Source organism: Mandrillus leucophaeus, unplaced genomic scaffold (assembly GCF_000951045.1).
Source record: "Mandrillus leucophaeus isolate KB7577 unplaced genomic scaffold, Mleu.le_1.0 Scaffold269, whole genome shotgun sequence".
NCBI lineage: Eukaryota > Metazoa > Chordata > Mammalia > Primates > Cercopithecidae > Mandrillus > Mandrillus leucophaeus.
The window spans coordinates 2,769,965-2,782,247 of NW_012102798.1; the positions used below are offsets into that span (position 1 = coordinate 2,769,965).

Consider the following 12,283-nt stretch of genomic DNA (forward strand, 5'->3'; position numbering starts at 1 on the left):
TCAACTGAGATAAAAACACCCTTGCGCCTCCAATCTTCTATAAGTAGCAAGCTTAGAAAGCTGCTCTGTTGCCAAGGAAAGATTATTCTCCAATGCCTACTCCAAATATTGCCAGGAAGGATGGGCCTTGGGAGTAACCAAGAGCCCCAGAAAATAAACGAGAGATCCTCCAGGGAAGAGTCCCATGAGTACGTTGGGTGCCCTTACAACGTCTGCCCATGAAGTTCTCAGAATTGCTACAGGCCAGTAACTGTTTTTTTATTCCCCATTTTCTCCCTTTCTGAATAGAAATTTCAGTCCCTGCTTCAGCACTGTAAACTGGGGAGGGAGGGGGGAAAAATAAAAAACCTCCATATTTTTGGTTTTAGGTCTCAAGGTCACAAGAAGCTACATCTGGACCCAATATAACAAGTACTACACATAGCTCAGAAACCCCAGGCTTTGAGTTTGATTACACTGAATGGGACCTTTTAGGATGCCTCCTTTGACGTAGAAACAAGTATTCTGCCTATGAGAGGGAAGGCAAGTTGAATGATACAGTTTTTAGTGCTGCTAAAATGTTTCTTTTTGCCTTCCAGGCACAAAGAAGTTAGACTCTTCAGTGGGACCTGCTCTGGCCAGCGAAATGGAAAAGAAGGTGACATGTATCACCTCTGGTGGAAGTTGTAAGAGCCAGTGCACCAGTTACCAAATTTTATTTCCTGCCTTGGCAATCATGGATGAATTTCCATCAGCCTGAGTACCTGAGCAAGCCCTTCTATAGACCTCTACTAGACATGTAGCATAAAGGAGAAGCAAACTTTTGTTATATTGAGATGTATGATCCATTATAATAAAAAAACATAAAACCTTCTAAAAGATCATTACTGCCTATGTTAGAATATCTCTAGAATATCTCTAAATATATTAGTTCCAGAAAACGAGTTAATTTCTGTCTCAATTTCTTCATCTTCAAAATGAGAATGATACTAAGCCTCACAGGGTTGCTCTGATTTAAATACATTTATATGTATAGCTCTTAACAGTGCCCCAGTACATAGTAGGCGCTATAACTCTTTGCTATTATTAAATACCTACCAAGTTTGCTGTAGATGCAGTTGTGCTATAAACACCTGAAGTTTCATAGTCTGGCTCTAGAGAATATAGCCAAAGTAAAAAATGAGCATTATTTTATAGCTTGAAATTCTATAAACAATGATGAATGCCAGATCACTTCTAGATCTTACTGACCTGCACGATAAAGATATTCTTCATGATATCCCCCTGGGGAAAAAAGACAAGACAGAAGAAATGTGTTTATATAGGCCTTTTTAGCTCAGCAGAGCCAAATGGCCAGCACTTGCTTTTTCCACCAGTTTTATGGTTATATGTTCAAAACTAAAATGCATACATCCTGGAAAGTGATATGAGCTTTCACACTAGTCAACAGATATTGAAACCAGAGATTAGTTGTACACTGTACAAATTTCTCCTCCGAAAATCCACTTAGCTCTTAGAGGTCAGGCAGAGGTGAAAACTCAGTTGTGTCCAATTTTTCCAGGGAGGCTACAGTGTGGTCATTAAGCACATAGGCTCTGAAGTGAGGACTGCCTAGATTTGAATTCTGATTAACTACACTACTTTAGGCAAGTTACTTAATCTCTGTGCCTCAATTCTTCACTGTAAAATGGAGTAACAGTACCTAGCTCATAGGCCTTTTGAGGATGGTTAATGGAAGCAAAAGTAACTTAGCATAGTGCTTTACATATACTAAATACTCAATGGTGACTATAAAGTATGAGTATAATCTACTGTTTCCTTAGGTGGACATTAAGGGAATATGTTATGCCTCATCTGTTTTTCAATCTGTTTCATGTAAGTAATACATGTAAAATCAGTGTGTCCTCAAAGGATCGCTCAGTAGACTGAACTACTTTTAAGATTTCTGTATCATCGAAATGCAGAGAAAGTCAATATTCAATCAGATGGTTTTCCACCAAATATAATCTGGCAGTTCTAAACTAAATTTGATTATTAAACACACCACTTATCAAACACACATGCATGAAACTCCTCCAGATTTAAGGTGGGAGCAAAGATTTGGTTATTTCAAATATGCCACATCACCCATAGAGCTAAAAGACAAAAGGGTCATCTAAATAAGAGGGCAGACAGTAAATGTCCTTAAGCACACGCATGCACACATGTACAAAGTTTTCACAGATCATTCTTGTGCTAGATTTTTTCACTCATTAAATTCCTAAAAATATCTATTTTTTTCTATACTAGCAGAAAAAAAAAGTACCACAAGAAAATAAGAAACTTATTCATAAGTTAAGTCATTGGGAATGCCTGACACCTCCTTAAGCCATTCAATGCTCCACAATTGTTTCAATAGGCATTTACAGTATCTTTTAAAAGGAACAAGGTAAAAATAAACACATTCCATGGTAGGAGTCAATATAAAAACTGTTAAGGGTATGTGTGTGTATATGATTCCAATTATATAAAATGTCCAGCAGAGGCAAATCCATAGAGACAGAAAACAGACTGACGGTTGCCAAGAGCTGGGGGTTGGGGCAAATCGGGAATGGCTCCTAATGGGCACAGGATTTCACTACTGTGGTGATAAAAATGTCCTAATATTAATTGTGCTGATGGTATGCAACTCTAAATAAAAAACCCACTGAATTGTATTCTTTAAATAGCTTAATTGTATGATATGTAAATTATATCTCAATAAAACAGTTATAAAAAATTATATCTCTGCCATTTACCAAGGATATGACTGTGGCCATGTCATTTACCCTCTGAATCTCAATTTCCTCATATGTAAAATAGGGACAGCACATTCCTCAGAAGAACACATGAAGGACTATATTATGAATATAATGACTTAGTAGAGTGGATATCACACAGGGTTCAATAAAGAGTAATGTTTATAGATCAAATAGACTTATTTGGGCAAAGAAGTTACTTCATAGCAGTCTTAAAAAATAACAGCCAGTTACACGAAAAGCCTAACATATACAAATGATGAGGACAACTATATAGTTGTGTATTTGTATAGTTGTATATTGTAGTTGTATAGCTGTATAGTTGTATATTGTATAGTATAGTAATAGTGCCTTACTAATAACGAACAGATGTTTTCCATACTGGTATCTGACACCAAGTCAAAAACTCACTAAAGACCTATGCAGAGAGCTGAAAACAAGTTATAACAATGTAGCAGCCTACTGAAATAGAAATCTATTCTTCTGAGAAATACCAGGACATATTCAAAAACCCAGCAAGCATTAAGAACTTATATAAATCTTTCAAAACTAAGCTAGCGGAACAGAGAGAGACCCCAAAACCAAATTGGTCTACTTCACCGTCCTGATGTGCCAATGCCACAAGAATCTTTTAAAAAATATTTAACTGTAATTGACTCACCATTTTCACTCTGGCCATTGCCCTCCTCTAAATTCAAAGTCTGTTTGCCTGAGCTATGTCCCCGCCTTCCAACACAGTATCCTGAAGTAGCAGGAACCATTGTAGAGGGACCTCCATGATTCTGTATCAAAGAGACACATATACTTCAATTCTCACTATATAGTCAGGAAAAAAAAGCTACAGGGACGTTTTAAAAGGCAGTTTAAAAACTAGCCTAACAATGTGAACTTCTGTTGTAAGAGAATTCTGTAACTGTTTTCCATGCAGTTTAGAATACAAAAAAAATGAAGTCACAATCAAGAAAACAGAAAATATTAACACATACTCTATAGGCAAGATTAACTCTACCTCTATTCCCTTTTCTAGGAACAGCTAGGAGAAAATGTCTCTTTTCTCATTTTCAATTTTCAGAAAAGGCTTTGTTTGGTTATTTGTACAAAATCTAAAATTTATCCACATTGCCTTTACTTCAAAAAAATAAATGAAAAAAGTAAACAGCTTTTTGAGTAAAGCACTGATCCACTCACAGGTAAAGCTGGATAAGCAGTCTCATCCCCTTCTTCAACTTCATAAAAAGTAATAGTTTCTTCTAAGCCCCTGGGCATCTGTCCATTCCCTGGGGCAAATCCATACTGGGACTCCTTGTTCATACAACTCATCTGGCGGTGACTACGTCTAAATGAACTTAAGTGGTTCAAAGAATAAAAAAGTAAAAATGATGAAATATAACTTGTTCCTAACTTCTAAATAATAGTTCAAATATCTCAAAGTTGACACTTTTTAAAACACTAATGTTCAGCAATGAACTCAGACTTACCCATTTTCTCTGACTTTCAACACAATACTCACCGAGATCTATAAGAGAAGTTATCATAGCTCTGGCAGCACCTTTTACCTGGGCCTGGGTAAAAATCAACTTTAGGGCCCGGCATGTTGTGCCTGTTTATAAACCGAGATGAATTCCTAAGAATAAAGAGAAAGAAAAATAAAACTCTCTATTCACCAATATCTAAGTAGTCAGTCTCCGTAGTTAAATAGAACTATCTGTCTTTCTAAAAACATTCAACTAGAAAGAGCTCTGCTCTCTGCAATATTGGCATTAGGCCTATCTATTATTAATGAAATACAGTCTGTATGTCACACAGACCCTCATCTTGATGGCATTCTATCTTCTTGGATCTCTTCAACTGCTTCATATTTCCCTAGACCATGAAAATACAAATCTGTCAATGTCTTACCTGGGCATCCCATATCCCCGACCTTGTCTCGGAGATGGATGTTGAGGATGAAAATGTTCATTAGACATAACATTGCCAGCTGTCTGTGAGTAGTGCATTGGAGGATCATGCCCATAATGCATACTGTGTTGTAGCCTGGGTGGGAGGAGGGGTTCTCCCTTGCCATAAGCCATAGTCATGTAAACTTCTTTTCCTCGAATTTTCTTGAACATCTTCTTCTGTTGCTTTATGTCCATCTCTGATATAACTTTCAGGCAAACAAAGAAGTAGCAAATAAGCTCATAATCAAAGCAAAAGGCCCAGTGTACTGTCACCACCACACTGCCTTAAACTTTCCAATGTTTCCCCTAGGAACAAACCAAATAAACATAGGGAGGGAATTTTTGTGTTTTTGAAGGATATACTAATCTTTTATTTGGAAGGACAAAACCAGCAGGTAATTTCTGTATCAACAGGTATATCTCGGCACTATCCCTAGTATGGGGAGGTTAGTATAGGTCATCAAAACACTGAGTCATCCATGGCCAGGCACGGTGGCTCAGGCCTGTAATCCCAGCACTTTGGAAAGCCGAGGTGGGTGGATCACCTGAGGTCAGGAGTTCAAGGACAGCCTAGTCAACATGGTGAAACCCCGTCTCTACTGAAAATGCAAAAATTAGCCAGGCGTGGTAGTGTGTGCCTGTAATCGCAGCTACCCAGAAGTCTGAGGCAGGAGAATTGCTTGAGCCCGGAAGGTGGAGATTGCAATGAGCCAAGATTGCGCAACTGCACTCCAGTCTGGGCGACAGAGTGAGATTGTCTCAAGAAAAACAAAACAAACAAACAAAAAGCCCCCAAAACACTGAGTCATCCAATCACATACATTACCATTCTCTAATAAATTATGCCTGTTAATATCCCCGGCTGCTTCTATGAGGTGTTTTCCTAGTTCTCTAAGAAATATTTTTCCCCCTCAGGTTAAGATCCATGTCAGCTTAAGTTTTTAAAATTAATTTTTATAGTGTAGAACAGTATGTATTTATGGGGTACATGCAGTATTTTGATACAAGCATACAATGTATAATGATTAAATCAAGGTAACTGGAATATCTATCACCTCAAACATTTACCATTTCTTTATGTTGGGAACATTCCAAATCCAGTCCTCTAGTTGTTTTGAAATATGCAGTTTGTTAACTATAGTCACCCTATAATGCTACCAAATACTACATCTTGATCCTACTACCTAGTTTTGTACCCATTAACTAATTCCTCTTTATCCCCCACCCCCAGTACCCTTCTGAGCCTCTGGTAACCATCATTCTACTCCTCATCTCCACAATATCATTTTTTTCTTTTTAGCCCTCAAATATGAGTGCTCAAGTTTATACAAAGTCCCTTAAGAACCATGGTTCTCAACCAGGGACAATTTTGCCTCTCCCTCCTCTAGGAAATATTTGGCAATGTCTGAAAACATTTTTGTTTCTAGTGGATAGAAGCCAGGGATGCTATGAAGCACCCTACAATGCACAGGACAGCATCCCGACAATGAAGTAGTATCCATTCCATTATCAGTAGTGCTAAAGTTGAGAAACCCTACCCTACAACAAGACATATGACATATCTTTAAAAAATAGTACAATGTAGGTAAGTAAAAGCAGGTACATGAAGGGGAAAATAAAATAACAACCTTTAGCATACAAACCTATTTCTGGGACATATCCCCCAGGCATTTTCTGATAACCTCTTCCTTTCCGACTGGGCATAGCATTCCAGGCAGGAACAGGCATCACTTGGGTAACTGGTTTTAAGTTAGCCAGTGGAACAACATGCCTTAACAGTTAAAGGTATCACCATGAAGATACTGCAACACAGACTTAAGTCTCATTCAATACACGTAGCCCACCCCTTATATTTCAAGTGTATTCTATTAAAACCTGGTTGACACCAGTTTCCTTGTTTGTTATTAATTTAGAAAACCTAAGAGTAGTTTGTGCAATTTCACTGCTGTTTCTAGTACCGATCACATTTCAGAAGAAAGACTGGTAGACCATATTAATTCACAAATATTTGCTGCACCTCCTTGGAGGATTAAATCTCCCCACCCCATTAACATGAGGCTTGGGAATGTAAACCACTCTGCTTAATAAAGTATGAGACATTTTAAGATTCAGACAAGTGGTTTGTTCTCATTTTATTCCCCATAATCATGGATGCACGTGTTAAAACAGGATCTCTGTTGAACCAGATCCCATTTTCTGACCCACTACGGACATGCTAAATGAAGGAGAAAGGACCTTACTGTTTTAAGCTGCTGAAATGTTTTGGTTGTTAGGGCAGCATAACCTCACTTAATGGTTCTCAAAGTGGACCAGCAGCATTACCATCACCTGGAAACTTGTTCAAAATTAAAATTCTTGGGCCCCACCTCAGACTTACTGAATCAGAAACTTTAATGACTGGGCTCACTAATCTTGTGTTTTCACAAGCCCTCCAGGTAATTCTGGTGCATGGTAAAGTTTGAGAAAGACTAGATTAGTTTATCTTCATACTGGCAGAGGCTCAGTAATCCAACTTTGCAATTACTGTGAACAGTTTTGTATCAGAATTCCGTTGTACTTAATATTTCTAATAACTAGGTTAGTGTCTAAGATTTGAAAACTTTTATACATATCTAATACCTATATTGAGATTTCATACTTCAGCACATGCTTTTATAATTCAAGGTAAGTCATCCTAGGCCAACACTAGATACAATTCTGGTTCTCTTACTAGCATCCTGGTAATTCTCAATTTAATATTACAAAATGGAACCAAGAATCAAAGATTTCAGTAATTCAACAAATTATCATATTCCTACTTTTCTGCCAATTCTTCAATGAAGACTGTTACTGAATTGTTCTCATTTCCAACTTCCTGGATATGAGCATTATAATATCTTCCATCTGATTCCAAGCAAACCTGAAAAGAGAATACATCTAGTCTCAAAACTAGTGACAGACACGGCTACCGCCAAACAAAATACCACTTTTCCCCAAATGGAGTTCAGTGTCTACTTTTTAAAGTAATTCACATCAACACTGCCAGTCTGGATCAAAGGAGGCAGCACATGCTGAAAGAACCTTACATCTAATCACTAAATTTGTAATTAAAATTTAACACAGACATTAAATAAACATTTTTTTCTTTTTGGCTGGGTGTGGTGGCTCATGCCTGTAATCCCAACATTGAGAGGCCAAGGTGGGAGGATTGCTTGAGGCCAGGAATGAGACCAGCCTGGGCAACACAGTAAGACCCTCTTTCTATAAAAGAAAATAAAAATAGGCCAGGTACGGTGGCTCATGCCTGTAATCCCAGCCCTTTGGGAGGCCAAGATGGGTGGATCACGAGGTCAGGAGAACAAGACCATCCTGACTAACATGGTGGAACCCCATCTCTACTAAAAATACAAAAAATTTGTCAGGCATGATGGCAGGCGCCTATAGTCCCAGCTACTTGGGAGGCTGAGGCGTGAATCCGGGAGGCGGAGCTTGCAGTGAGCCAAGATCGTGCCACTGCATTCCAGGGCCTGGGAGACAGAGCAAGACTCCGTCTCAAAAAAAAAAAAAAAAAGAAAAGAAAAGAAAAATTAAAAAACTTAGCCAGGCATGGTGGTATGTGCCTGTAGTCCCAGCCACTAGAGAGGCTGAGGAAGGAGGATCACTTGAGCCCAGGAGTTCGAGGCTGCAGTGAGCCATGATCATACCACTACACTCCAGCCTAAGCAACAGAGCTAGACCCGATCTCTTTAAAAATAAAAATAAAAAAAGTTTCTAGTACTTTGTAAATAAGTCTTGCTCAACTCATATTATGACTACAAGCACATTCTTAAACAAACTACTGATTCTTGAAGAAGGAACTAACCTGACACTTGTCTCCCAAATAGTACTGTCTCCCAGCATACTCCATGTAATCAGATTTTTGAAGTTCTATTAAAAGAAAATGAAGATTCAAGCTCAACTAAACTGGTTCCTTTCCTATATCATTTAATTTCCTCATTTACTTTTACCATGTTACCGTAGTGCCGTTGACAATGCTACCACTATAAGTGAAAATAGGGGTAAAGTGCCAAAGGGCCATCCTATCATTCTGGATGAGTTATTTCTGCAGTTAATTTAAAGAGATCTGCCAGAATAATTTTGTGCTTTAAAAAACAAATACGTGGAAATTGGGAGTTTCTAATCAGAGATAGTCAAACACTAATGAGGTACAATTTGAAAGCAACACTATTCAGCTTCTTCAAATCAACCTATATATTTTTTAACAACTTACTGTGTTTCCCAAGGTCTTAACCTCATTCTAGATTGTTAACTACAGCTAAGTTTACCAGGGTTCAAGCAGTTGAATGTGAAATACTAAAGGCTTATCTTGAAGGCAAAACTTTAAGGCCTAGGTTGATCACTTTAGTTATAAGGAGAGAAACAATGACCTGTTTTCAAAGGTTGGTAAACTTTTTCTGTAAAGAGCCAGATAATAAGTATTTTCAGTTTCTTGGGCCATACATTCTGAGAGTCTTGAGTAGACTCAGAACTACTCAAACTCTGCTGTAAAATGTTATGAATGCTGAAATTTGAATTATATAATTTTCATGTGTCACAATATATTATTCTTTTAACTTTTTCTGTCATTTAAGAATTAAAGACCATTCTTAGCTCATAGACCACATAAAAACTGCTGGTGTGTCAGATTTGACCCACAGACCTAACCTACTCATTTATCAAGGAAGGTGGTCTTAACACCTGGAATTTAAGATGAGCTTGTTTTCAGTCACTAAGTTTCTTAAAGCTATCTAAAAATTATCTCCACACAGTCTTTGCAAAGTTGAAGTCCCAGGCAAACATCAGACTCTAAAAAATCCCTCCCACATCTGAAGCTATGTTCCCTCCTGTGGATTTAAATCATATATAAAGATAAAAAGCATCAGGCTGTTTTTTATAACAGTATTTCTTATAAGAGGTGTTCACCATAATTTGCAAAATTATACTCCTGAAGTTGTCAGGATTCAAAAGTATTCTGTTGATATTTCATTACCTTTTCTGCTGTCCAACCAAACATCAAACTCTACATTACGATAGATTTCCGGATCCAGGGCTTTAAGCACCTTATAGGGGAAGGGCATCTTTGATGGATTTTCTGGAGACTAAAACAAAAATAATCATGCTAGAAACTCACAATCCTTAGTCTTCCTTCTATGAAGAAGGAAAAATTAAGTTGCTTCCTTCTTAAAAAAAGTTGTTCTTTATTAAAACAAGAAATAAATCGCACAATAAACTTTGCCATATATTTTAAAAATCAGGAGACTAAAGTAGCAAAATGCAAGTAATCTAAAAGGTTTTAGATGGCAGAAGGGAAATAATGTCTAAATGAGGCAATGACTCAGGACACATCCCATATAAACCAATGCAACACAAACCAGGATTAAAAATTCAGAGCTATTCAGGAAGTGTTATGATATAGACATGGAGGTGCAAGTATTTCTGTACTCTACAATACCTGGAAATATCTGAAGCTTACTTCATTTTGGTCAAATCCTGTTAAAATTTCCAAAGGAACTACCATTTTTCTTCTGCTTTCCTAGAATTTCACTATATTCAATACTATTCCAAAATTACAAGCACCTCAGGTACACACAGAGATTGCTATAATAGTATTTGACTTATTTAGCTAGCCTCAAACTGAAGGCCTATTTGATTTTAGTCCTATATGGATGGTGAAATTTCTCCTGTTTCTCTAACTTTAAACCATGATTATCACCTAGTTTGAAGAAAATAAAGATAGGCATTGTATTCCTTAATGAAAAAAACCTTAGTGTCACAAGACTGATTACAAACTAAATATTGGGTTTGTAATATTTAACTTAAAAGCATATTGCTCCGGGAATTTCTGAAGTGTTCAGTTTGTTCTGAAAAATCTAAAATTCTGTAAAAATAAGAATTCAAAGAACATTAAGCATGCATTTTAAGTTTAAAGATAGGTAAGACTTTCACAAAGGAAAATGACCAACTCCTCCCTCAACCCATATAACTAGAATATACTATCTGACTTTAACTAGTTTGTCATGAGTATGAAAATTCTTTGCCTTAGAAAATATCAAACCTTTGTTTCTTCTGTTCCTTTATTGTAGCTCTCTGGTATATTTTCAGCATTGTAGCCGGCACCCCACTCTTCCATCCTATTTCAAAATATTTAGAGCAAAGAGCTTTTTATAAATGCAGAATTTACTTATCTTAAGCCTAATGACTACACCACCACCTAGTGGTAAATTAGCTCAGTTCTAAAACTAAGGCAAATGCTTTTTCATTCCAACATTTGCATTTACGCTTCCTTTTTATAAGTATGTGCTACAATATACTTAGCAGATTACCTCCTGTATTTTACAACTCCTGTGAGAACACACTCTTAGGGTGATCCCTATGATCCCTGCCTCATTCATTTTACTGGTCTCTCTCTCTCTCTCCTCTGCCGCCTGTAAGGAAGCAAGCAGCCATGTTCACCACCACAATGTAGCAGAGGTGAGGTAATTACTTCCGGCCAACTGACAGCAAAAACTTGAAGCTCTCAGTCCTATAGTTCAAAGGAACTGAATGCTGCCAAGAACCATGAGTGGGGAAGTGGATCTTTCTCCAGTCAAAGCTCCAGCTAAGAACTCAGTCCCGACCAACAACCTCATTATAGTCTTATGAGACACTCAGCAGAAGATCCAGCCAAGCCATGCCCAGATTCCTAATCCACATAAATTGTGAGAAAAGTGTGCTGTTTTAAGCTGCCAACTTTATAGTAACAGTGTTACACAGCAAAACATAACTAATACACCTTGCCTTCCGACTACTGTAGTTTCCGTAAGCCTAAAGTCCTTAAGACAAGTGATCAGTGACGAATGAAGCAACCTTTACCCTAATACATGGTTGCCACTCCTGGCAGTCCCAAATGAGCTTGGTGCTACTTTAGAATCAGTATTTTCTCAAAGTATGATCCACAGCCTACCTACATCAGAATGCTTAGGCACACTTGTTTAAAAAACAGATTCGTGGTCCCATCCTGACCTCAAATTTTGTGACAGTAGGCGTAGGAACCTACCTTTCTAACAAGCACTGTAATTCTTATACAACTAAAGTTTGAGAACCATGTAATTAGTTCTGAACTTTCTTCTAGCAATACAAAACGAACCTGAACAAAACCCCCAAAGTCTGGGCATCTCACAATACATCTCTTTGGTAAAACTCTCCCCCCATTAAAAATATATATCCTAACATATGTGTATGTGTGAATATGTAACCTAACTCATAAGCTTGCCAGGCCCCTTCCACTTTCAAATGACTATGCACATAAGTATGAAACATAATTATTATAATATCCCCTTTCCCTTTATTACCTATTCTGATTTGAACTCTTGTAATCAGTATGGGCATCCTCACTTCCAGTCACAGCATTATTTCTGTTCTTCTTAGAACCACTTCGAAACAATTTAATCGCAGTTTTCAACTCTTCTTCATCCACAACAAACACATCTTTATAGAGAATTTCATACAATACAGCTGAAGAAAAAATGGCCGAAATTCCAATTGTCAAAATAAGATTTATATTAACTACGTGAAAATAGTCATAATCCT

The 12,283-nt window shown here is 37.4% G+C and overlaps 1 protein-coding gene across 4 annotated transcripts in view; it reads right to left on the minus strand.

Annotated features, from left to right (window-relative positions):
- Positions 1–12,283, minus strand: part of ALG13 (ALG13, UDP-N-acetylglucosaminyltransferase subunit) — an 83,672-nt gene that overhangs the window by 31,973 nt on the left and 39,416 nt on the right. For all 4 annotated transcript variants that reach the window (XM_011984486.1, XM_011984484.1, XM_011984485.1 and 1 more), the window contains exons 10-21: positions 12,046–12,208; positions 10,770–10,845; positions 9,705–9,813; positions 8,538–8,602; positions 7,495–7,595; positions 6,340–6,467; positions 4,656–4,902; positions 4,267–4,380; positions 3,945–4,101; positions 3,418–3,538; positions 1,231–1,263; positions 1,078–1,133 (exon numbers count right to left, since the gene is read on the minus strand). In XM_011984486.1, coding sequence (XP_011839876.1) covers positions 1,078–1,133; positions 1,231–1,263; positions 3,418–3,538; positions 3,945–4,101; positions 4,267–4,380; positions 4,656–4,902; positions 6,340–6,467; positions 7,495–7,595; positions 8,538–8,602; positions 9,705–9,813; positions 10,770–10,845; positions 12,046–12,208 — 1,370 coding nt within the window. The remainder of the gene's footprint in view (positions 1–1,077; positions 1,134–1,230; positions 1,264–3,417; positions 3,539–3,944; positions 4,102–4,266; positions 4,381–4,655; positions 4,903–6,339; positions 6,468–7,494; positions 7,596–8,537; positions 8,603–9,704; positions 9,814–10,769; positions 10,846–12,045; positions 12,209–12,283) is intronic.